General features: G+C 37.8%; 1 protein-coding gene across 1 annotated transcript in view; it reads right to left on the minus strand.

Moving 5' to 3' along the window:
- FBN2 (fibrillin 2) overlaps nt 1-22,158 on the minus strand; it is a 223,808-nt gene that overhangs the window by 195,622 nt on the left and 6,028 nt on the right. Inside the window, exons 3-5 of the mRNA XM_010846349.1 lie at nt 22,044-22,142; nt 18,881-18,976; nt 14,864-14,959 (exon numbers count right to left, since the gene is read on the minus strand). Of these exons, the coding sequence (XP_010844651.1) occupies nt 14,864-14,959; nt 18,881-18,976; nt 22,044-22,142 (291 nt within the window). The remainder of the gene's footprint in view (nt 1-14,863; nt 14,960-18,880; nt 18,977-22,043; nt 22,143-22,158) is intronic.

The raw sequence follows: 22,158 nt of genomic DNA on the forward strand, positions 1-22,158 counted from the left end.
TTTCTAGTTCATTATTGTGTCTTTGGGCTAGCACACAGGGTTAGAGCTATATTTCAAGATCCTTTGTAATGTGACACTTCATAAAATAAGTAACACAGAATCTCCTAATAGCTTTTAATTGAATGATTAGATGGATTTCTTTCATAACTCTAGTAATTAAATAATAGAAACTATTTTTAGACATTTTTACCAAGCAGTGTGCTTCCCTGGTGGCTCAGAGGTAAAGAATCTGCCTGTCAATGCTGGAGATACAGGTTTGATCCCTGGGCCGGGACGATCCCCTGGAGAAGGGAATGGCACCCCACTCCAGTATTCTCGCCTGGGAAATCCCATGGACAGAGGTGCCTGATGGGCTACAGTCCATGGGGTCACAAAAGAGCTCAACACGACTTACTGATTAAAACAAACCAAGCAATGTATCAAGTTCTTTATATATCAGGGTATATTTTGTGAATTAATCCACAATTCAGAGCCCCTTACTTATAGATCAATCTCTCCCTTTCCAGCATTCATCGGCACCAAACTGGCCACGCAGCTCGCATTCAAGGAAGAGGATAAGACTTGAGAAAGTCCTGTGAGGAAGGAAAAGCCAAAGGAAGGGATGACTCTGTGCTGAGGAGTTCTCTCAGAGGGAAGCTGGAGAAGCAAAGCACGAGAAGCCCGGAGCGGGGATGGGGTGTCAGGTACAGTGATGGGAAGGCCAAGGGCACAGCACATCTGCCTCCTCTGGGGACTCCAGGAAGAAGTCACCTCAGAAACCCACCCCAATTGGAAGAGAACTAAAATGGTTCCTGCATGTCCCCATAAGAACTACGAGACTGCTAGAGGGTTTGGCCAGGACATTTGCAAAATACTACACTCCTGTTCATACCTAACAGATAAGCAAAAACCCTTTAAAAACATCACGCCACAGAGTTGTGAGTTTAACTGGGATTCCCCGAAGTCCTTTCCTGACCCCCTCAGCTCCTTAGCCACCATCTGCTCAGTGGCTCTTTGATCTTGTCTGGCTCCAGTGCCAGGTTTTTTCCTCAAACGCCCCGTGCCTGAAAAATGCTGCTTGGTATTCTCTGGCCTCCATCAAGCCCTCAAAACTGTCTGATAATCAAACAGCTTTTCAGAGACCACCTCCTTCACAAATCATTCCTGAAACAATTACAAGAAAGAGATCAAGTTCCTTGGCTCCCATACAGATACAAAGGTATAAACTATACTTTTTAGTTTTGCAGAGTCATAAGCAAAACAAGGTATATAATTCTGCAGCCAGAAATACTTATAAATGTCAGCAATTATTTTTAAAAAGTATCATAAAATAATACAAAAATTATATGATATTGTGCCTCTGTATATCTCACTATAATCTAAACTACTAAAATCTCACTGTGATCTCCAAAACTAGAAAATGTTATCGTTGAATAAGCTACAGAGTTTAAGCAAGATATGCTGTCATAAGATTGCTTCAAGCAACTGAGATTTTCCTTTTAAAAAGGCCTAGATAATGCTTTCCATTTTCTACTTATGATTTCTAAGGTATATTGGATTTACTTCCTGGTTTACCACATAGTAACCAAGCCACGATTTGAAACCATTATAAACATTGTTGACTCAATCTTGCCCCCTACAGGGAATGTTAACTTTTTATTGAAGTCACTGGGATTTAAAAATTTGCGATATGGAGAAAACTTATAGATAAAATTGACTCTTTTCAAATCCAATTTTGCCACCTCAGAGAGAAGCAAAGTCTATTCTAATAATGTTAAAACATCATAAATCTGTTCAAAATGACCCAACAGTAAATTTTATTTAGAATGGCTTCATCTGGGTTTCTAAATGCCAAAATTAAATCACTGATAAATTCCTGAAGATACTTCAATAAATGATTTCTCAGACTTGTCCAATTATAAGAATATTCTGGGATTATTTTGTAACAATCTCATGTAAGACTAGCATTTCACAAACTTCATTTTACAGTGGAATTACTTTGGGGGCTTTAAGAATTAAATGCCAATGCTCAAGTGTGGGTCCCACTGCTCAAGATTCTTGTTTAATCGATCTGGATGAAGCTTCCTGGAAATGATAATATACAACCATGGCTGAAAATCATTGTATTTGGAACACTCAATTTGGGCATCTAGGTTATAGGAATAAGAATCAGTATTTTGGACCAAAAAACCCAGGTGATTCTTATGACCAAAGACAGGTAAACAGTGATCTAGCCCAGTGACCTTATTTTTCAAACAAGAGATTACTTATGAACTGACGTGCTCTGGTGGCTCAGTCAGTAAAGAATCTGAATGTAATGCAGGAGACAAAGGTTTGATTCCTGAGTCAGGAAGATCCCCTGGAGAAGGAAATGGCAGCCCACTCCAGTATTCTTGCCTGGGAAATCCCATGGACAGAGGAACCTGGTGGGCTACAATCCATGGGGTCACAACAGTTGGACACGACTTAGCGACTAATCTACCACTACCACCTGCTGCTGCTGCTGCTGCTAAGTTGCCTCAGTCGTGTCCGACTCTGTACGACCCTATAGACAGCAGCCTACCCAGCCTCCTCCGTCCATGGGATTTTCCAGGCAAGAGTACTGGAGTGGGTTGCCATTGCCTTTCTAGAGCGTACTTAATATGTCAAATTCTAATTAAAATTTCTCTGTGACATTGAGAACTTAATTTTTCTTAAGATAAAAACAATGTTCATAATTTGGAATGTGCCTTGTATGCTATTTCTAAATCAGAGGAAGATATTCACAAACATTCAGCTTTGCCCATATGGAAGAATTTTGCATGCATTAAACCATGACATTAAGTATGGTCATGGGAAACATAGTTTTTCATCCACAGAAGATGAGGTACCCATAGAACCAGTGTTTCTTGGTACCATAATGTGCACTTAATAAGCCACCACAATCTTACTTGTAAATGTCAACTTGTAAATATCACAAATCATAGCATCTTCCATGAGGAATGCCTATACCTGGCTTTCTGTGTGACTAGATTGATTTCAGGTCAAAATGTGGTATCAACTTCCTGGAAAACACAGGAGATTGAAACCATATCACAGAAACTCCCTTTCCCACAACAAACCTGAACAGCAACAAAAAAGGTAAATGCTAATAACAACAACAACAACAAAAATTCACTCTTAGTATCTAAAGTAGGAAAGAGTTACAAACTCCTGCCATAGTATTTGAAAATGGCAGCAAGGTATCTACTCCCCAAATAATACAGAAAATAAGAACAATTCATCAGTATCCTGGGAAGTCTCACTAATTCTCCCTGGGGAGCTAATAAGAGTTCAGCTTATGGGGAAATCAGGGGAAATTTGAAAAAATGAAAGTCCCTACTTACCAACTATCTCATCAGAAAGCAGAAAAACAGAGAGGAATAGCCATCGTGATCTCTACCAGATGGGAGGAAACCAGACAGTGAAGACAGGATGCTCCTTGCCACACAGGGTAATTATCCCCAGTACTCATCAGGAGAAGAGGAGACCCAGGGACTAAGGAAAAAAGATTCTCAGGGAGCAGGAGGCCGAACTGAAGCCCCTTATGATGACAATGGGGAAGAGAAACTACCGCTGGAAAATAACTGGGGCACAGGGGAGAAATCAGTACCAAGCATGACTCTGAAATCAAAGGTGTGCCAGGGACTGTAGCTGAAGTGGGTAGAATCACCCAAGTTTCAGGTATATCCTTTTTGAACAGAGAATAATCCTCAGACCATACAGAGTGATCCAGGCACACACCATGCGAAGAATATCCTGAGAAAGTATAGAGCACAGATCCTTTCCCTGAAGCTGCCCAGACCCCAGCTGAGATCTTCCGCTCCCCTTCTGGGCTCAGAACACCAAGTACTTAAATCCCTGGCTCTCAAACAGGAACACACACAGGAAGACAACTCTTAGGTAATTTAGGAAAAGGGAGAAAATTCACTTTTACCAAATTGGTGCAAATAGAAGCTCTGGACAGAGCTGCCCATTTTAAGCAAACATAAGACAAAAAGAAATTGGACAGAACCTACCTAATATATTATCATTTTTTTTAAGGCACAGAACAGATTAAGAATACAAGAATGCTCCATTATAGGAAGAAAGAATAATCAAGGAAATGGAAAATAATTATGCATCATTAGTATAATGTTTTTAGGGCCTTTTAGGAAATGCCCCTTTATCACACTGAGGAAGATCTCTTTTATTCTCCAGTTTGTTGACAGTTTCAGGAATGGATTTTGTCAAATGTTTTTCCTGCATCTATCTGGATAATCATGTGATCTTTAAAGTTTGCTAATATGGTGAGTTACACTGATTTTTTATTCTGGGATTAATATGGGGGCTTCCCTGATGGCTTAGCAGGTAAAGAATCCAACTGCAATGCAGGACACACAGGATATACAAGTTCGATCCCTGGGTCTAGAAGATGCCCTGGAGTAAGAAGTGGCAACTACTCCAGGATTCTTGCCTGGAGAATGCCATGGACAGAAGAGCCTGGCGGGCTACAGGGCATGGAGTCGCAGAGTCGGACACAACTGAGCAACTGAGCACAAATATGCTGAGATAACACACACTCTTTCAATATACTGTTGGTGTGCTTTGCTAAAATTGGGACATTTTGCCTCAAGAAAAATATTTGTATGCCATTTTCTTGCAATGACATTTTCCAGCTTTGGTCTCAAGGTAATTTGGCTTCCTAGAATGAACTGGTAAGTTTTAACTCCTGTTTCTTTTCTAGAAAAACCTGCCTTTAGGATTGACATTATTTCCTTCTTAAATGTTCAGTAGAATTGACCAATGAAGTTGAGTCAGGATTTTTCTTTATAAGGTTTTTTTTACTACATATTCAACTTCTTTAATTGGTATAGGGATATCTGTGCTATTTTTTCTCGTGAACTTTGTTGATTTACATCTTTCAAGAAACTGTCCACTTCATTTTTATTAGCCTGAAGTTGTTCATGGTATTGCCTCAGTTCACTCATTAGTAAAGTCTGTATTGATGTTACCCCTCATACTCTTTATACTGATAATTTGTGTCTTTGCTTTTTCCTTGTTAGTGTGGATAGTGGCCTCTCAACTTTATTGATTTTTTTCAATGAACCAGCTTTCGGTTTCAGTGATTTTCTCATTTTTTTATTTTTCTCTACTTCATTTGCTTTTACTCTGACCTTTATTATTTCTTTTCCTCTGCTTACCTTTGGCTTAATTTGTTATTCTTCTTCTAATTTTTTAATGAAGAAGTTGAGACCACTGATTTAAGACCTCTCCATCTTATAATATAGACCTTTAGAACTATACAATTCCCTCTAAACATTTCTCCAGTGGCATCTCATACAATTTGATACTGTTTTCATTTTTGTTCAATTCAAAATGCTTTCTAGTTTCCCCTTTGATTTCTTCTTCAATCCATGGATACTAGAAATGGGTTTACACAGCTTCTGAATGTTTGGGTATGTTCCAGAGATCTTTCTGTTATTGCTTTCTGATTTAATTCTGCTGTGAACTGAGAAGACACTTTGAATATACTTAAAGAATCTGTCAGGCTATGCCTGGGTTCTTTCTGCCCACAGCACAGCCTGGAAAAAACTCCCCTGAGCAGCAAGCTTGAAAATCTAGCCAAGTCCTTCTTTCAAGGATCACTTTCTGTTGTTACCTGAGATCCAGTATCTTGAAACGCATTGTTTCATGTATTTTACTTTATTTTCCAATTCTTCTCAGGCAGGAGGCTGAATCTGAATCCTGTTAGTCCATCTTCGCTGGAAATAGAAGTCTCAAATTTGTTTTAAGTATTATGAGTTTTGAATGAACATTTTAGCAGATCACACATGTAAAGAAATTCTGGGTAGAAACATTCAGAGGTATAATCAAAAATGTACATATCAGAAAGATTTCCCTAGGCCAAAAGAATATAAAATAACAAGCCATCTCTTTCATTCAATTGGAATCGTGTACCTAACATTCCCATGAATTGATACAATATATTTCTAAAGAGTAGAAACACATTACTTCTGTAATTTTGTGTTTCACATGAAATAAAGTTGTGATTAAGTGTGTGAGTTGTGATGGTATACCACTGTGTTCAAATCCGACTTTCTTCAATTGATTTTCTGAGTGAATTTCAGCAAATTGTTTTACCTCCTCGTGCCTCAGTTTTCTCTTGTAATATGATGTTTAAAAATATCTTTGCACTGGTGTAAGTATTAATTCCTCTAAAGAACTTATCACAATCACCAATATTACATAATTTTCCATTTCAAACTAACAGTGATTTAACTTATGCAGATATAAATCATAATCTGACTGAATGGACTATGCAAAGGTGACAGATTCGTAGCTATTATCCAACTGACATGCAAGCAATGAGCTCTACTGAATGATGTCTCTGCCTTCAGCCTCTCAAACTTCCATTTCTTTTTGTTTGCCACTTCAGGCTGACCTTTACAGAGCACTTCTTTTAAATTTAGAAGTCCTTCACAATCCCTCTCCCCTGAATAGAGAGCAGCCTCTTGACTTTGGCATTCCAGACTTCATACATTAAGGTTCAAGCCTCTTTTTCCAGCCTCATCTTCTCCTCATCCCTTTCACCAGGCTCGTATAGCCATACTGAAAAATAAGCATCCATGAACATTCAAAGCCCTCTACTACATCTGTACTTTTTTCATCCTATTTCTTCTACGTGGAACCGCTGTGGTTATGGAGTCGCACATACTGTCTGCCTTTTATACACTGCACTATGTGGAGCACAGGGAACGCAAAGGCAACTTAAGATAAAAAGCTTTGCTCGCAAAAAGCTCACAGCTAAGAAAGCAAGCAGGCACAACCCAAAGATGAAGGGAGCTAGTCTAAAGGAATGGGACATACAGCAGGTCTACTCAAAAGAAGAGCCGGCCTAACTATTCCAAGAAAAGTAAGGTAAGGCAGGGAGGCAGGTGGTGGTCAAAGAAAGCTTCACAGAGAAACTGTTTTCTGGACTGTTTGAAGACCCTTCCGACCTATTCCTATTAGATTTAGCAATGTACAAGCCCACTGATTACAAGTACCTTGAGTGAAATAAACTCTACTATATATTAGTTACACTGTGAAATGCGTGGAACAAGACCTTGTGCATAGGGGAAGGCCAAAACTAAGACTAAAGAGACCAGTACAACAGTAACTACTAATAGTAACATGGATATTTACAGTAGCAATGCTTCAAAACAAGATGAGCAGGGTCTAAAAATTCAACTGCCTAGCATGCAAGGCCTGGAGGAGGGCATGGCAACCCATTCCAGTATTCTTGCCTGGAGAATCCCCATGGACAGAGGAGCCTGGCAGGCTACAGTCCATGGGGTCGCAAAGAGTTGGACACCACTGAGTGACTAGGCACAGCACAGCATGCAAGGCAGTGATGACGATATATGATATTTTTCATTTGATATGTATTATTAGAAAAAAATCCACTCAAAAATTCAAACAGTGAAACTTAACACTATTTCACAACTGATGTACTCTGATCTGAGACATTCCTAGTAACGCTGGAACAATCTCCCTCATCCATAAAGACTATTTTGTCTAGGAGAGCATATCATATCTTGGCTTTATTTCTAATAATTATAGCTTATTATTTATTAAGCCCCTACTCTATGCCAGACACTGGCTAGGCACTTTATCTTTCACTTAATTCTCATCCCAGGAATGTGAGCCACTCTTAAAATATGCTGTTTATTCTGAGTCCTTACTCTTTCAATAAAAACTGCATTAAACTTTATTTGTATGACTTAAATTCCTTTATTCCATATTTGCAATTCCATTTTTAATACTGAATTGTTACCTTTTTGATAACTAGGGGGTTCATTTAAAAGAGATTAGCATCAATAATTATCATTTATTGGATACCAGGTATTATACTATTTAGTCTTAAAAATAATTCAAGGTTGAAAGAGGAGACACTTATTATATATGCAGAAACACAGATCAGAGAGGGCGATCACATTCCCAAGGTTACATAGGTCTTAATATTAAGGTTCTATTTTGGCTATACACTGTGTTCCTAAAATACAGGAAATGTCACTCAGTAGATGTCTACCATGTGTCACGCACTCTGCCTATTAGGTATTAGGAGCTTAACACAGTATTGCTTTTAATCTTCCCAACAACTCTATGAGGTAGCTGCAGATCCACAATCCTTTATTTGAAACCTTTGGAAACAGGTGTTATTTAAGAACTTTTAGTATTTGGAATTTTTAAAAATATATGATGATATAACATAAACCCCTCTCCCCACACATGCACATTTTCTTATTTCTTGCTTTTGGCTGACTCCTATGCGTTCAGCCTTTCGTTATATGTCACTCATATGCGTGTCTGTCTGTGTGTGTGGCAGCTTCATCTAGTTTTCTTGCTAGAACTATAATGTCTCTGGTCTTGATGGTGAAATAGGAAAATATTTATGAAGCTACATAAATATAAAATACTTGAATATTTTTATTTTGTATTGCAGGTTCCTCTGCCTCTAGGTAAATAAAGCGATAAATATACAAGAGCACTTAGAGATGGAATAAATGAAAATACTCACTGGTTTAACTCAAAGGACTTTTATAAATAAAGCATCAAGGTCTAACAGGCTGCCAACACTGTCAATCCAACTGCACAGATCGAAAGAGCACAGGCTTAACCTGGACAGTGAGAAGTGGAAGGCCTGGCCTCTCCCAGATCAGACCAGTCAATGAGCTGATCTTCTCCCAAACTAAGAGCCATTCTTTATATAGCCTGGCGCCTCCACTCTGAGTTTTAGCTTTCCAGTTCCCTGTGCTATCATTCTTCGTCCTATTCGTCTTTTCTTTTCCTTCCACTTTCTACTGCCTACTTTTTTTTTCACTTCCTCATTTTCCTTCTCTTGTGTTCTTAGTGGCATTCAAGATAAGGATGTCATCTGAGCTACTGCCAAAAAGTTAAAGTTCCCACAGATCTTCTGGTATTTCTCTGATGCCCATGTAAGGTTACGTTTAGCTTAGTGAGTGCAAGGTTATAAAACGTTCAGGAGTGCAGAACTGTGTGTGTGTGTGTGTGTGTGTGTGTGTGTGTGAGTGTGTGAGAACAGCAGCATGTGAGTTTGACATCTGCAGTTGGTAATGTTCTCCCTCTGTTCCTTGCAATTTCATTCTCACTAAATCCTCTGAGCCTAAGAAAGAGGGAGACCTCTTATTTCTATAAAACAACATCAGTTCAGTAACTGTGATAACTGGTATTAATTATGGAGTTTAAATACGTTAGTTAGCATGCGATTCTATCATGCTATATAGTATAATATCAACATGAGCGTTAGTCTGATACTGTTTTATTCCCATTATAATGGGTTTTTTTCATTCAGATTAACTGCAAGAAGACTTCTGTAATTCTCCTTTAATCAGAAACCATTTCTGAGCTCTCTCACATAAATTTGTTCTTACTCCTATTATAGTATTTTCTATGTCACATTTTACTTTAATATTTAAATAAATGATTAGGCTTATTCTTTAAATAGATAATTTGCTCCTCATAACAGGGAATATGTATTATTTGTATTTGTAACTTGAGCTTCAAGTACTTTGCCTAATATTTAATAAATACTCAATATGTGCTAAATATTTACAAATAAATTTAGTTACCTTCCTGTATATTCTAACTTGTAGTTAAAAGAGGGAAAAATTCCAAAAGCACTAGGAAAATACTGTAAGATCTGGAAATGGGGAAGACTTTTTAAACATAAGGAATAAATATTCAATGACCCAGCAATTACATTTCTAGAATATATTCTAAGACCAAAATCAAAGATAAATACTTACCTACATAGATTTTTATTGCAGCTTTGCTAACATACAAACCAACCAACCAACAAAATGAAAAGAAAGCCTGAAAATGACCTTAAATGTTAAACATTAATTAATAAGAAATATAACTACAGTAAGAAGATATATCACCACAACTGAGTTTAAGGTCTGAAATCAAATTGTTTGAGATCCTCCTTCCATTCTAATATCCCAATGCTACCAGAAGTTTGAAGTAGGCAAAATATCCTCATCTGAGATTCTCCAGGCAAGAACACTGGAATGGGTTGCCATTTCCTTCTCCAATGAGATAGAGAAAATAACTTTACAAATATCATATGCTTGTTTAGAATGTAGAAACCTAGCCTCATTATTACAACATGCAGTGTAACTATTACAATTCATATATAATATAATGCAGTTCGTAACCTGAAAGGAGAAGCAGGATATAAGCACATTTCATGTTATAGAACATGAAATATTCTTACAGTCGATTCCAGTAAGAATGGAAAGCTCCCACTCTTTGTATGCAATATATGTGAAGTAGAATAAAGGACTCAAAGTATAACCCGAATCTTAAAAGTAACTAATTCTGGGAGAAATCATGAATAACTGCGTTTCTTATTTCTCCTTGTTTTATTTTCTAAATTATCTTATAATAAACACACATCACCTTTAGATAAGAACGAAACCATGGGAGGAATTTTTTCTAAAAATACCGCCTATATGTTTCTTTAAAACATCAAGTCCACTGCATATTTAATTCCAAAGAGAATTCCACCTTTTTCACTATACTTAAATTCCAAGACCATGGAATAAACATTGATAAATTATTTCTGAACAAATTTGAGTCTGCTCTACAGAATCCCTAGAATTCTGGAAAACCCTAATTTGAAATCTCCACTGCTGTTCTTGGAGAATGTGGATAAGGTCTGAGTGGGTTTAATAACAGTCACAATTACTTTACCAACTGAAATATGGGTGGATGACCAAAAATATACAGAATAATTCAAGAGGTTATAATAGACCTCAAGGTGTCATCACACAATACTGGGCATTAAATTATAATTGATGCCTTTAGGGAAGTCACCATCATCACATTCCTCCTGAATGAGGCAGTAAGAGATGCACTGTATGTTTGTCAAATGTCCACTTAAACAGGAGCATAATAATGAACAATCAGGACCCTGACAATGAAGTACTGTTTCATGATGGAGGCGGGGAGTGAGCACCCTGTAACCAGAAGCATTAGAGAAGAAGTGGAGTTGACTCCTCCTGGACATGCTTTTAGACACTGAATTCATGTGTTAACTGGATGATTTTATGACAGTTACCCTGAAGGTAAAATCCATCTATTTTACATTTTCCATAAAGATGTGAAAGTTTAGATTTTGTAAACTTAAACATTTGCAACTTGATCTCACTTTTTCTTCCAATGCAGATTAAGATTAACAAAAGGAATTTTTCTTTAAAATGTCAAAAGGTTAAAAAGTAAATTTCCAATCCTTCTCTTTAAGGCATCACTTACTGAAAGACGTACATTTTAAAGGAAATGTCACTAAGCATAAGGATATTTGAAATGTTACCAAATTTACACACTTTTCAAAAGGAGTTCATATTTACATGCTAAAAAAACAATTTGTAGCAGTAATTTATAATATATCAGAGACCCATAATTTGAAAGGGTCTCTGATATATTTCTAACAGATGGTCCTTATATAAACTTCAAGGAAAATTCAATTACAAAACATGATTTCAACAATCATTCAAGGTAAAGAAGCTGAAACAGGGACCTTGAGCAGGCCACATTTATTATCAAGTAATCACTGTTTCTAGTCTAGAAATCATTCAGGTATATTTGTTTCTTGCCTGCCTGCCCCCTCCAAGTTTCTACCAACAAATAATAAAATACATTTTAAGTGTTAAGAGAAAAAACACTGAGTCTTGATATATAATAATGATTCAATTTCTACATGTTCTCAGGTGTACATTAAGTACAATATTTGTCTTTTTTCAAATGCCATCTGTTTGAAGAGAGAAGCAAAAAGAATTAAGTATCTTCATGTGCCTTAGACACAGCTAAGCCATTTTATAATCTGCATTTTATAATCAGCTTGAGACCACAAGAACTCTTTCTTTAATGCTAAGTATAAAAGGTCATTGTACGTATCAGCAAGAGTGAGGAGAAAACTCCAAAGAGGTTCAGCTTACACAGCACCAAGATTCAGGTTAAACACTACAATCATGCCAGTCATTAACACCACCCAGTCTCTATCTCCAGGCAGGAAACCAGTCTGCCAGAAGCCCAGATAACTGGAAAAATTGTCAGGTTTATCATACTACTGGATCCCAAGAGACCAATTTAAAGGGAAATTATGTGTTCTGCACTAAGAAGACAAGTATCTCTAATTTTACAAAAAGTCTTTTTTTTAGGAGAACAAAGAACATATGTTTTTAAATTTAGTAATTGAAAAATAGCGCTTCCCAGGTGGCGCTAGTGGTAAAGAACCCACCTACCAATGCAGGAGACATTAGAGACGCTGGTTTGATCCCTGGGCTGGGAAGATCCCCTGAAGAAGGGCATGGCGACCCACTCCAGTATTCTTGCCTGGAGAATCTCATGGACAGAGGAGCCTGGCAGGCTGCAGTCCATAGGGTCACAAAGAGTCGGACACGACTGAAGCAACTTCACACGCACGCAAATTGAAAAAGACAATATGAATCTTAAATGCGAACTGGGCACACAGGGCTATTCACTAACCTCAACATAGCTAAGTTCTTCTTTTTGTAGCTATTCAGTGTTTCTTGAGAAAAACTATGAACTCCACTCTCAGTGGAATTAGCTATCACACATTAAATATTCAATTAAAAATATATTTTAAGAACATTAAAGTTCACAGTTGCGATCTCAGGTTGGAAATTGCTAATTCCTTCTCTGGAAGAAATGAAATTTTAGAATTTTCATCTGAAGGTGAATACGTAAAAAGATTTTTAAGAAGCAAACCCACGTTAAAAAAGAAATATTTCAGGCCAGTTCGTTACTTAATTTTGGAGTTCTTCTGAAAACACGCTACTGTACATGTAAAATATATTTTAATGTCTTTATTAAGTTTCCATAAATTTAGTAAGGACAAACAAACCCAATGAATGAATAACTGTTGCAGACAGAATAATGATGTAATGCCTGGAAGCCTCTTTGTCAAAAAAACTACCCAATTCCTTTGTCAATTAGGAATTGAATTTGAAATCTGCTTTAGGATGAAAGTACTGAAAAGTTTACATGATCTCCAGAAAAACGAACATGATCTCCACCAATTATAACTATGTTTTAAATTTTAAATTTTACTATTTTTCCATTCTATGGTGTTTAAATAAACATCATCTCAGAAATTTGTTTTATTCCATTCTCAACAACTTATCACTTTATGCTAACATTTCATAATTAATTTTTCTTCCCCAAATAAAAGCATCTGGTGAAGACATTTAAATTTCTCCTAAGTATAACTATAAACTCTGTCATCTGTGGAATGTACTTCGGTCCCAAGAAATCTCAATTACCCCAGAAATAATATAAATATCTTAATGTACATATACATACAAGTGTATGTTAAAAGGCTGCATACATCTTACTTTTCAAACTTTACCATATAATTCTAATTTCTCAGCTGCTTCTTGAGCTTTAACCTGAATGCCGGGATTAAGTTTTGTCAGTGTAATGGATATAATTTGAAAAACATAAGGTTTCTTTGCAATTCAAAGCCTCTGTACATACATAAACCATCACCACTATTTATCTGTAACATTTCAATGACATAACTTCATATACTCAAAGTTTCACAACAGAGAAAGCACTATACAACTTTAGATGCTATGACAAATCCTGGAAAAGTAAATTGAACATATATGTAATTATGAAAGATTATGTAATGCTGATTTTAGTTTAAGCTTATTTTACTTTTATGGTTCAGTGGTAAATAGTTGTTTATCACATTTTATAAAATTCATCTTCTTTGATATGCCCTTTTGCAATACATGAACATTACTAATAGTTCACTTATTGCATCAACACTGGGGATTTTCAGTACTCTACAGGTCACAAGCTTTGCTGCTATTTAAATTATGATAAACTGGTTTCAAATGGGCTTGACCAACAGTGTACACAAATAAGGTAGACAAAGATGGAAACCCACCCAGTGCCCATTCCTCTACCCCTTTTCTCCTGCCCACCACAACTTCCACTGGGTTGAGACTAAACTCCCCCTTTCAGGTGACTCTGGGAAGCTTTCATCATCTCCTGCTCCAAACATATGTCCTGATAAGTTTACATGGAACATATTAATACCATTCCTCTTATCAGGGATTGGTTCAAAAACTCAAGATTAAGCTGATCCGCATTATGAAATAACTCTGAAGGCTTTTACTGGCCCATAGTTAGAGGAGAGGTTTTCTCTCTCTAGATGTGAACAAGAAAGCACGTTGCATTAGTTACAGCTGACAGTCATTTTACAACCATACAGAACTGGTGGGTGGGGCAAAACCAACACACAAAGGAAAGCAGGGCCAGGAGAAGTAGAACAACTGAATGAAAGCCTTGATCACGTCCTACCTGAAGCCCACTGACTCCGCACACTTTGTTATGCAAAGTAATACATTTCCTTGTTGGTTAGGTTCATTTACTTCAGGTTTTTGCTGGTCTTGCAACCAAGAACATATTACATCTTTACATCTTTTTTTAACAGAGGCAGTGCTCCCAACAGTGACTCCTAATTTGAATTAACTCCAAATTAGTAGAATTTGCCATCCAGTCACTCACTCAGAATTACCCCACAGCCATAGCACCAGAGTTGGCCTTCTAAACTGAGGTTGCTCTGGTGGAAAAAACTGAGCTACTTCAGCTGCTATTAGCTACATCACAAAATCTGACTATGCAAGTTACAACATAATCAAAGAATGAAAATATTGTTTCATTAGAAGAATTTTCATTGGGTAGTAAAAACATTACACATATGTACAATAAGATAGACACAACTGATGCGACTTAGCAGCAGCAGCAGCAGACTGCTCCAAAGGGAGGTTCTTTTTTCTCTTCTTACCTCTTTCACACTGTGGGCCAGTGAATCCATAAACGCAGGCACAGCGGTTAGGTCCGATACAACGTCCACCATTCTGACATCCATTTTCACAGACGGCTGCGCACAAACACAGCAAGAAGCTCATTATACAGTAAAAGTCCAAGTATAATGTAGGCGTGTAGATATGTAGTCAAGAGGATCGTACCTCCAAAACATGTCGCATCATGCATTTAAATCCATATATTTCATTGTATATTGAGACTAAAACCTCCACAATTCACATAAATCACCTTGTTATGCAATCATTCGGTAAGTGTTTTTTTTCTTTCTATAAATCAGAATCACAAGAATTGGCTGACTCTGATCACACAGTTAGAATACAATGATTTAATCCTCTATTTCAGTTCTATGAACGCTACAATCTATTTTCATAGGTAAAAGGTGATTAAAATATGAAAGAAGATTGCAGACTAGAGAACAGAGACAGGGAGAAAACTCTCCACAGGGTACAAGTTCACAGAAACAACTGTAAGTATTTGAATATTTTGATTTCTAAAGATATACTGCAAATGAGTAACACTTACCTAATGTAATTAATCAAAAGGAAAGGAATTTTCTTTAAATACTATCAAGGTGTAAGAGATGTAAATAAATGTCACTGTCCCAGACATGCTCCCTCGTTAAACAAATGCTAGCCCTTAAGACATGAATGGGAAAACACATCCATGACTGACCGTCAGGATCTATCCCTGGGGAGGCAAAGGAGGGCTTCTCTCAGGGTTTTCCAAGACAGAGCTTCCAAATGCTTCTCCAGGTGGAGAAGAGCGCTGGATAAGCCTGGAGCATGTCCTCAGAGAGCTCGCTCACTACAGGTAAATACCAGGCTCACCTACACAGGTCAGACTAACAATGCCTCTCTTCTCACGAATTTTTTCTATTGGTGTGGAAAGCATAGTTATTATTCATAAAAATTATGTTAACAGGTAACACGGCTTTCTGTTACTTGAAATAATTTTTTTAAATTTCTCAATTTTAATTTTTAACACAGCAAATATCAGCAGGTATAACCTTTAAACAAAAGGTCCTTGGCATCTTCAGTAATTGAAGAAAATACCAAGAGCTTCTCTGAACAAGCAGACAAGCGAATACAGCCATTGCTTCTATTCCTGCTCTCACATGAGAGAGCATGCTTCCAGCAGAGTGACTGCAGGGAGGGTGTCTTTGTATTCCTTCATTTGCTATAGTACTTGATATACTGCAGATTCTCAAAATCTCCTGCAATGTGTCAAAATCTTGCAGCCTTCTTCCCACTTTTTTTGGGAGATGGAACAACACAGTGAATGAATAGATAAAGGAGTTCTGCTGTGTTTAGCACATCTCAATCACATCATCTTTCAATTCTCAGCTTCCCTGCCTGTAAAGTAGAGCTAATAGTTTGAAGATAAAATAAAATGGTGTAGAAAAGCAAAATGCACAGTGGCTATGCATTAAGGTGTTCTACAATCTTAATTCCCCTTCCTTTTTATACTGAAAAGGATCTGTATGGAAAACATGACGTGCTCTATAGCAACCAAAGTTTACACTGAAGAGCAACAGCCAAAGAAGAGAAGCAGACAATACAGATAAAAGTGGACCAAAAGGGGATAAAAGAAGCAATTTCCTTCTTTTGAATGAATTATGATGAAAGTTACTTTATAAAGTAATGTTTTGGTAACAAAACAAGACAGAAACAAATGTACCTCTCAACTGGAGTTGAAAATAAACTTGTATAAGCCTAAATTTCCACCATGGAAAGAATGCTGACCACACAGGAAGAGAGAAAAGTACTTACACCTACTGTGGGACAAAGCAAAAGGCAGGGGAGAAAAAAAAGACTATGGAAAGAAGTATGAACTGCCTACCATGATCTGAGGAAAAGGGAGAAGCAAGCCCTATTTCAAGATGGTCAGACTGTGAAACAGAACCCTGATCATGACTGCTGAAGTTTGAGTATTTCTATTCAGTAAATATTTACTGAGCACCTACTCTGTGCTCAGAAATATGACAAGTGTCTGTTTTTATCAGACAGACTCCTGTACCACTCAACATAGGTACAGACAGTGTGGCCTAAGTCAAATCTGAAATTATCATTACTTCCTACTACACAAACATATCGGATATAAAAAAGATGCTAAACCAGATTTGTGGTTCAGTCTTTCAGTCATGTTCAATTCTTTGCGACCCCATAAACTGTCGCACACCAGGCTCCCCTATCCTTCACCATCTCCTGGAGTTTGCTCAAATTAATGTCCACTGAGTCAGTGATGCCATCCAACCATCTATTCCTATTGCCCCTTTCTCTTCCTACTCTCAATCTTTCCCAGAATCTGGGTCAAAATGTTAAAAAAAGAAAGAAAAGTCTGTTGTTTCCACACAAGACAATATAAATCTCTACTCCTGGTGCTACCTTTTTCCTTTGTCTTCCAGGGTATCATGCTCTCCCAGTTTTTCTCCTGTCTCACTACCTACTCTTTCTCACTCTTTGCTGGTTTCTCCTTCCTCGTCTCCACCTCAAAATGCTGGGCAACAATCAGGGTTCCAGCTTCAGCCCACTTCTCTTCTCTACCTGCACCAACTTCCTAGTGTTCTTTGTCCAGGCCCACAATGAAAATGTTAGCCGTATCAAAATTCAATCTATATGCTCCCAAACTCATATGTCTATCTCTGACCTCTCTCCTAAGGGCTGAGCTCATAGATCTTTTCACTTAGAAGTCTAACAGACTTCTTCATCAAATCCAAAACAAAAACTCTTGACATCCCACGCTCTGAGCCCCACCCGACCCCCATCCCACCTAATCCCCACTCAGTCTTTTGTGTATCAGAAAATGGCATCACCATTCAGCCCAGAGCTCAACTCAAGTCTTCCAGTCGTCATTATGGATCTCTGGTTTTCCTTTTAGTCTCATGCATCACACCCATTCCATCAGTACACACCTCCTTCCATATATTCCACCTTCAGTGAAAGCTCAGTCTAAGCAAAAATCATATCCTGAGTTACTACAGCATCATATACCAGATGGAGAAGGAAATTGCACCCCACTCCAGTGTTCTTGCCTGGAGAATCCCATGGACAGAGAAGCCTGGTGGGCTGCAGTCCATGGGGTCGATAAGAGTAGGACATGAATGAGCGACTTCACTTTCACTTTTCACTTTCATGCATTGGAGAAGGAAATGGCAACCCACTCCAGTGTTCTTGTCTGGAGAATCCCAAGGACGGCGGAGCCTGGTGGGCTGCTGTCTATGGGGTTGCACAGAGTCAGACACGACTGAAGTGACTTAGCAGCAGCAGCAGCAGCAGCAGCATCTACCAGAATCACTGGTCTAGCCTTCTAACTGGCCCTTTTTATTTTTTTTCTTTCCCTTTCTACAATCCAGTTTCAATACAGCAGCCAAAGTGGTTCTTTTTAAATGTTAATCAGGTCGTCTCACTCTACTGCTTAAACTGTACCAATAGCATCACATAATATTTAGAGTATTGTCCAAATTTCTTTCCTTGGTTTATAAGGCCTGACTGACACCTCTGTCTCTGAACTCCCCTATTCATTGAAAAATCATTTCATAGCCCTTTACTGTAGTATTACAATAGATTTGAGTAATAAAATATAATTGAGCAAAGGAAAATTTATAAGCTTGGCTCTCCAGGGTTAAATTTGGGATATCCTAAAGAGACAAAGAGAGATCACAGCAAACATTACCATTTTTTCAGAAAGCCATCCATGTTTTATGGAACTAGATAAATGAAAATCAGCTAAATATTTAATTGTAATATATGTCAAATTTGATAAAGCCCTAGTGGTACTCAATAACATCAATACTCTAAAACAAAAATTTTTTAGGAGCTGGAAAAAATTATCTATTCAGCTATAAGGTATGTCTTTTCTACATAAAACTATTTTTTAAAGGATCACACACTTTACAAGACCTTAATTATGACTCGGTATGAAATACCTACTCAATCAAATTATTCGAATAAATTGAGTTTATTCTAATGTTGCTTACGTTGTCCACAGTAAGTTCCAATATATCCCTTCTGGCACTGGCAATGGTCATCCGCACAGGTCCCACCATTCATGCACCTAACACTGCACTGCTGAACTGCAAAGAACAAAACACAAAAATTATCAATCACCAAAACTATAGTATCTGTGAGAGTTATAAAACTATAATAAATGCCCAATTAATGACAAGTGTACTCTACAGAAGTAAATGTTATGACCCAAGCATGCATTTGTTTATTTGTAAGTACACAGATGAGCATATCTGTGACAACATGTTATTTAGTATGTATTTAAAATCTGTTACACTTTTAATGTTAAAGGAAGGAAATCTAAGGTGACTGGAAGTGTAAGTTCTAGGATGCAGGAGGCACTCAAGTATCCATTCAGAATGCTGTGGCTGAGTGCCGGGCACTGCCATCCATCCAGTGCTTAAGCAGTTGCTTCTCTTTCTCTCAAATCAAGTCTTTTAACAAGTTCTGTAGGTTCCACTGGAAAATATATGTCAAATCCTTCTCTTTTCTGTCACCACTGATATTGTGTGGTTCAGCTACCCTCATCTCTTACTTGGATTGTTGCAGTCACCTCCTGACGAGTTCCCTAGCTTCTACTCTTGCCCTTTTCAAATTCCTTCTCAGCAAAGCAACTACAGTCATTCTGTAATAATACAAATAGCACTGCTTCCCTGTCTTATTTAAACCCTTTTAATGTCACATTTGGGATAGAATGCAAATCCTTCCATGACTGAGGCGGCCATGTATTATCTATCTGGATTTGCCTGCTTCTCTAAGATCTTCTTTTCCCAACCTGCCTCTTTATCATCACATGAAACTTCTGGTTTCTCAAGTGGAGGAAAGATGTTTTGATTTGCTCCTTCCTCTCCCTGTGAGGATCCCTCCCTGGTTCATCCTAGTCCTTCTGAACTCAGCTTCAATGTCATGTCGCATCAACACGATCTTGTCTATCTCTTGTGTCTATTCTTCCTTGGTTCCAGGCTGTTCTTCACAGCCAAGTTTCCTTCCAAGAACTAACCACAATCTCTAATGACACTGTGGGGTTTCTTCACTTGTGTTTTGTCTGTCTCTCTACAGGAATGTAAGCTCTGTGACAGTGAATACCAAGCCCATCATGATAGCAAGGCATTGAGTTCAGTGCTATTTGCTGGGACCATGGCAACTGTGGAAGAAACAGACTGTTGTCAGCCACGGATCAAGAGTCTCAGGCCACAGTTTTGGATGCCTACTACTCATTCAAGTGGAGATGTCCAGTAGGAAATGGGACACGTGAATATGAAGCCCAGTGGACGCATCTACTCTAGAGATAATCGTTATGAGTTAGCAACATACTGGTTAGTGCTTGCCCAGTCACTCAGTCGTGTACGACTCTTTGTGACCCCGTGGACAGAGGACCTGCCAGGCTCCTCTGTCCATGAGGATTCTCCAGGCAAGAATAATGGAGTGGGTTGCCATTTCCTTCTCCAGGTATCTTCCTCACCCAAGAAGCGAACCTGTCTCTTGCATCTCCTGCATGGGCAGGTGGGTTACCACTGAACCACTGGGAAGGCCCATGTTAGTAGTAGTCGAAGACATATATGTAAATGAGTTCACCTAGGAAGGACAGAACTTTTGGGAATACTTAACTGTGAATATAAAGCTAATAAAAGGGATACAGAAAGGACACTAAGAATGATCAAGAAAAGAGAGCATTTCAAGAAGATAGTGATTAATGGTGCTAAATGCTTTGCGAAGTTGGAGCACCATAAGGACTAGAGAGGAGAAAAAAGTTTCTGATGGAAAAGCAGTCAGTATTACTCAATGCCAAATGACTCAGGGATTCTCCTATTAAATTGTATACCGCAAACTGAAGGTCAACCAATGATTCTTCAGCTGTCCCTCTGGAGGAATTAAAAAACTGAATTGTAAAAACGTTTCTCCAGGATTGGGCGTTTTGCTGAGGGTGTATCTGAGAAAACTAAGAGAAGAGAATAATGAAGATATGGGGAATGGTATCTTCTAGGCAGTCAGAGGGAAGGACAGGAAAGTAGTGGAGGAAATGGTATTCAGGGTGGTCAAGAAAGTCTTGAGGAATTCTACATAATTCCCTTCAAAACCCATAATTCTGGGTTTTGAAAGGTTTAGACAATTACATGATATTTTAAAAGAAAATGAAACTAGAGTGTTAATCAGAAGTTTCATCATGAGACAATGACATCTGTTGTATGAATCTTCAATCTTATATTCCTCAATCAGACAGATTATCTATTACTTAGGAAAAATTTATAGAAAGAACTGTTAAAAATGTAACAACTTCATATTAATTTGAGGCAGATAAAGATGTATTAATTACTGAGCAATTACATAAATAATAACTGCTTCTACTTGGCTATAAAACATTACCTTAAATACTGTCCTAAAAGATTAATCTTGGACCTTAAAGACCCAACAATTCCTCCTTAGGTCATGTAAAGCAAGATTTTAGTCCACTGTTACAGAGATCTTACAGAGCTGTTGTCTGTGTAAAGCAAAATAAGTTAATGTATGTAGAACACCTGCTCAGTACACAATGAGTATCTGTTATCATCTCAGTGCTCTTCTCCTTCCCCTTTAGTTAACCCATGAAATAGTTTATGAGACACAGGAGTTAAGCAAAGGCAATAAATAAAGCTGAGGATTTGAGTCTACAGACTTGGGCATCAGAATCCCTGGATTCAAATCTGTCTTACTTTGGGTGAGTTAAACTATGTGTGCCTCAATCTCCTTCTCTGACAATAGGGTAATAATAGTATCTTATTGTATTCATGTGAGGCTTAATTAAATACAATGATATAGTCAAACACTTAGTACCTATAATAAGTACTGGTAAAAACACAGTACATTCCAGCTATTACAAAGAATTAGTTCTCACTAAATCCAGGCTCTTTTACTCAGTAAACGCATATCTTCTGGACCGGTACGAAATTGTTTTTCTTCATCACCACCCCAATAGCCCCTAGTTGTTGGTGGTAACAGCTAAGCCACCAAAGATTTTTACTCCAAAGATTAGTACTGACCTAGTTAGCACAGAAAATAATCATGGGTCCACAGCCTCATTGAAAAGGACATTTACCATTTATTCAATAGATAACTTACAGATAATGCAGTTAATAAAGTCACATATGAAAAACGTACTTGATTTTGATCCACAGGTTGGTGATATTTGGCCGCTGGAACAAGTACACATGTTAGGACGGGAACAAAATCCATCTCCGCAACTATTTCTACAAATTGCTGTGGAAAGCACAAC

The sequence above is a fragment of the Bison bison genome, unplaced genomic scaffold (genome assembly GCF_000754665.1).
Source record: "Bison bison bison isolate TAMUID 2011002044 unplaced genomic scaffold, Bison_UMD1.0 scf7180017864235, whole genome shotgun sequence".
Classification (NCBI taxonomy): domain Eukaryota; kingdom Metazoa; phylum Chordata; class Mammalia; order Artiodactyla; family Bovidae; genus Bison; species Bison bison.